General features: G+C 51.5%; 1 protein-coding gene across 1 annotated transcript; it reads right to left on the bottom strand.

Annotated features, from left to right (window-relative positions):
* Nucleotides 1–1,494: 1,494 nt before the first annotated feature.
* tmem35 (transmembrane protein 35) lies at nucleotides 1,495–4,500 on the bottom strand. Its single transcript, XM_072483233.1, has 2 exons — nucleotides 4,290–4,500; nucleotides 1,495–2,240 (listed from the first exon to the last, which is right to left on the bottom strand). The coding sequence occupies exons 1-2, from the start codon at nucleotides 4,410–4,412 to the stop codon at nucleotides 1,851–1,853; spliced, it is 513 nt and encodes a 170-aa protein (XP_072339334.1). The 5' UTR covers nucleotides 4,413–4,500; the 3' UTR covers nucleotides 1,495–1,850.
* Nucleotides 4,501–4,843: the final 343 nt, after the last annotated feature.

The following is a 4,843-nucleotide window of genomic DNA, read 5'->3' on the forward strand; positions in this document are numbered from 1 at the left end:
ACGGGGGAGAGGTGACAGGGGAGGGGGAGATGTAATGGGGAGGGGGAGTGGGGACGGGGAGGGCGAAAGGTGATGGGGAGAGGGTGAGATAATGTGGGGAGGGGGAGAGGTGATGAGGAGGGGAGAGGTGATGGGGAGAGGGTGAGATAATGTGGGGAGGGGGAGAGGTGATGAGGAGGGGAGAGGTGATGGGGAGAGGGTGAGATAATGTGGGGAGGGGGAGAGTTGGTGGGGAGAGGTAATGGGAAGGACGAAAGATGATGGGGAGGTAGTGAGGTGATGGGGGGGGTGAGGTGATGTGTGAAGGGGGAGAGTTGATGAGGGGAGAGGTGATGGGGAGGGGGGAGTTGACGGGGGAGGGAAGAGGTAATGGGGAGGGGGAGATGTGAGGGGGGGAGAGTTGATGGGGAGGGGGAGAGGTGATGGGGAGGGGGAGATGTGACAGGGGGAGAGTTGATGGGGTGGGGGAGAGGTGATGGGGAGGGGGAGATGTGATGGGAGGGGGAATGTGATGGGAAGGTGAGAATTGATGGGGGGGAAGAGAGGTGACGGGGAAGGAGAGAGGTGATGGGGGAAGGGGAAGAGGTGATGGCGAGAGGGAGAGCTGAAGGGGAGGGGGAGATATGATGAGGAGGGGAGAGGTGATGGGCGGGGGAGATGAGACGGGGAGGGGGAGAAGTGATGGGGAGCGGGTGACGGGGAGGAGAGGTGATGGGGGGGAAGAGTTGACAGGGGGAGGGTAAGAAATGATGGGGAGGGGGAGAGTTGACGGGGAGATGATGGGGAGAGGTGATGGGGCAGGGTTGATGGGGATGGGGAGATGCGATGGGATGGGGGACAGATGGTGGGGATGGGAGAGGTGATGGGGAGGGAAAATGTTGACAGGGGGAGGGGGAGATATAGTGGGATGGGGAAGAGGTGATGGGGAGAGAGACGTAATGGGAAGGGGGAGATTTGATGGGGGAGGTTAAGGGGAGAGGGATATAATGCTGGAAGGGGAGAATGTAACAGGAATTCTAACATCTTCCATGAAGTTATCTCCTCTCCAGGATTTACACCCCAAGGCTCCAAGCCAGTCTTCAGTGTCTCAATGCCGTTGGGATGACTGTATGCAGACGCCATCCCTCTAACTCTATACACTAGGCTGCGCATTACCACTGCTCTGCTGCCACTCACTAATCTGTTGGTCTCAATCTCAGTTCATGTCTCACACAGTTTTGGTGATTTCGTTAGCAGCAATGATTGCCGCCCTGAACCTTCTTGGTCTAAAAGAAGGAAAAGGTGGAAAAGTCCGGCTGTGGGATAAGTTTGGTCCCATTTCACTGTCAAATGAGACTTCCAGAGGGCATCTCACATTTGGGAGCCCTGTTCAAAGAGGTGGTTCAAGCAGTGAGCCACTGATGGTGGTTCTTTCTTTAGTCAGTGAGGATGTCCTTCCCTCCCTCCGTCCCTCATTCCTTCCCTCCATCCCCCGCTCCTTCCCTCCAAACCTCGTGTCTTCCCTCCAACCCTCCCTCCCTCCCTCTGTGAGATGAATTTGGTGTCTCTTTCTGAGTGTTGGATGATCCTCTTTGTTTGATATGTCTATCATTAGTGCAAAACACAGAGTGGTACACATGGGGAGATGACGGCACTGATAAATATTGAATGGCATTGTGAGAAATTGTTGTCAGTCTTGATGGAGCATCCTGTCAGCTCTCTGAAATTCCCTGCCACCAGATCTTCACGGATTGTTAGTTATTAATTTCCAGCGATTTCCAGCTGAATGGCAATGTGTGGTACAAAAATCCTTTTAGACTGTGTGTGGTGATTGGTGCCCCGAGCTCCATTCCTGCCTGTGTGAGCTGGGTTTAGGAGGTTTTAAGTTTTCCTTGCTCCTGTTCTGTCTCAGTCTGCGTGTCTCCCCCGGCCTGCCCTTCCCTCGCCGTGACTCTCAGAGCCATCTCCTTGTCATCCCCCTGCCTTATGATCAACAGCCGGCAGGTGAGCAGTATCCCGAAGACCAGCGCGTGTGCATAGCGTTTGAGTGGGTCACCCACCAGCTGGTGGAAGAAGAGCACAGCCAGCATGACCAGGAGCAGTGTGAAGTTGGCCACATCCTTGGGCCTGCCGGGCACCAGTGTCATCACGATACCGCAAACCAGCTCTAACGTACCAATCAGCTTCCGCAGCAGGACTGACGTGATGCCCATTTTCTTTAACACCGGGAGCGCCTTGGCATATTCCTTATATGCTCTTTTCTGCAATTAAAGTAATTTTTAAAAAACGGCATTAGATTGCTCATAAAAATCTCAGTGCAGTTTTGTGGGAGGTTTTGGAGAATGTTACAGCCCAGAAGGAGGCCATTCAGCCCATTGTGCCTGTACTGGCTCTTTGTAAGGTGATCCAATCGCACTCTCTCCCCACAGTCGTACAATTGTTTTCTGTTCGAAATAAAAACCTTTGGAAAGTGTGGCAGAGGCAACTGATTGGGTTGCCTCAATCTTAGTCATAAAATAATTCATGAGAGGGTCAGAAGGCAGCTCATCACCACTTTCTCAAGGACAGTTAGGGATGGGCAAAAAAAGATTGCCTATCCAGCGAGACCCACATCATGTGAAAGAGGGGAGTAAATCTTGTTAATGATATTGTTGATTGTTAGTCATGTTTTCTTTCCAAAGGTTTAGCCAGTTCTCCTTCAAATCATTCCTCATCATCCCTCTCCATAAATAACTCGCCCTTGACTAGTCCTTCCTTGCAAACTACCATCTCTAGCCTCCCTTTCCTTTCCAATCTCCTTAAATAAGTAGTCTCCTCGTAAATCTGTTCCCATCTTTCTCAGTACTCCATGTTTGAATCCCTACAATCAGGTTTCTCCCCTGCCACAGTAATAAAACAGCTCTTATCAAAGTCAAGATTACGTCCTCTGTGCCTGTCACAATGGTAAACTTTCCCTCCGTGTTCTTCTTGGCCAATCTGCTGCCTTTGACATGATTGACACACCACCCCGTCCAGTGCCTCTGCACTGACATCCCTCTGGGTGTGACTGCTCTCGTCTGGTTCCATTCTTACCCATTCTTACCTATCCCACCTGGAATATTACATGTGGTGTCCCCCAAGGATCTATCCTTTTGCTCCTACTATCTGCATGCTGCCTCTTGGTGACATCATCCGGAACCATGTCATTAGTTTCCACGTTGTACGCTGATCACACCCAGCTCTATCTCACCACCATCTCTTTCGACTCCTTCCCTGTTGCTAATCCATCAGACTTCTTGTCCGACATCCAGTACTGGGTGGGCAGGCTGATATTAGTCTTTATTCTCTAGCCAGTGATACCATCCCCCTCCCTGGCAACTGTCTGAGGCCAGACCAGGCAGTTTGTGACTGAATGTTATTTTGACTCTGAGATGAGCTTGCAATCACATATTTGCACTAATAAGGCCTATTTCCACTTTTCAGCTCATCTGCTGAAACCCTCATTCAAGTCTTTGTTGCCTCTGGACCCGACTATTCCAACACACTCCTGGCTGTTCTTCCAAATTCAACACTCCATAAGCTGGAGCTCATCCATAACTCTGTGTCCAAAATCGCAGCAAGCCCCATCCCCCCTGTGCTCGCTGCCCTATATTGTCTCCAGGTTCAGAGATGCTTCAATTTTGAAATTCTGTTGCTTGTGTTCAAATCTCTCCATGGTCTCACCCCTGCCTATCTCCGCAATCTTCCCCAGCCTCACAACCCTCCGAGATATCAGTGCTCCTCTTATTCCGGCTTCTTATGCAGTGCTGATCTTAATCGTTCCCTTCAGCTGCCTGGGCCCTAAACGCCAGAATTCCCTCCCTGATTCCCACTACCTTGCTTCTCTTCTTTAGCTCATTAAAACCTCATTCTTGGATCAAGCTTTTTCTCATCTGACCCAATATGTGCCTCAGTATCAAATTATTCTTTAAAATTTTCCTGTTAAGAACCAATTGGGAGCTTTTATTATATTTACGAGGCAGTATAAATACAAGATGTTGTTGTTGGTGTGTGTGCGTGTATTTTAGTGAGTGTTCAATGTGTGTTCCCTGCCTATCGGAAATGAATAGTTCCTTTTGTAAAATGACCAGACTTATTGTGAGGTACTGGTGAGTGACAGCTCACGTTTCTAATCTCCTGCCTGCCTTCTGTTTTGCTGTACTCCATGGTGAAGTGGTTCTGGAATCTGCTTGATCCAGGCCCTGTGTCTAATTCAGATGCTGCTGCTCAGTGTTCATTACGGCTGCTGCTGTGTGTGTCTGTGAGACACCTGCCCACCCACTGCTGCTTACCATCTCGCTGTAGGCTTCTCTGCTCAGCCTGGGCGTCAGTTTGATGGTCCCCATGAAGACAAAGAATAAACCCAAAGCCACAGAGAGAGTTACGATTGTGACTGTCCTGGACGACACCATCATCAGTCGAGGCCGGCCTCACACACAGAGCACGGCACTGTCCAGAGACCGAGACAATTCACACAGCAGCTGGCATTGCCCCATCACTCACTGCTGCAGGGTCCTAAAGACTGCCACTTCCAAAGGCACGGAGACTATCACTCCAACAGACTCCCCCCCCCCCCCTTGCTGGACCTCCCCCCTGACCCAGTCCCCCCAACCGACAGACACTCCCCCTAACAGACTCCCCCTCCCCCCTTGCAGTACCCCCCTGACCCAGCTCCTCCACCCCGACAGACACGCCCCCTGACAGACTCCCCCTCCCCCTTGGCAGATCACCCTCTCTCCGACACTCCCCCCTCCCCTCAAGAGACCCCTCCTCCCTTTTGACAGACTCCCCCCCCCCCCCGACAGAGACTCCACCTCCCCGAGACTTCCCCCTCCCCTTTCTCACC

Source organism: Scyliorhinus torazame, chromosome 18, assembly GCF_047496885.1.
Source record: "Scyliorhinus torazame isolate Kashiwa2021f chromosome 18, sScyTor2.1, whole genome shotgun sequence".
NCBI lineage: Eukaryota > Metazoa > Chordata > Chondrichthyes > Carcharhiniformes > Scyliorhinidae > Scyliorhinus > Scyliorhinus torazame.

Bases quoted from the DNA above. Each gene is read 5' to 3' on its own strand.
- tmem35 (XM_072483233.1), bottom strand. From the start codon at position 4,412: ATGATGGTGTCGTCCAGGACAGTCACAATCGTAACTCTCTCTGTGGCT. The intron at 2,241-4,289 runs GTAAGCAGCAGT...CTTTAATTGCAG, and splicing joins GAGAAGCCTACAGCGAGATG to AAAAGAGCATATAAGGAATA.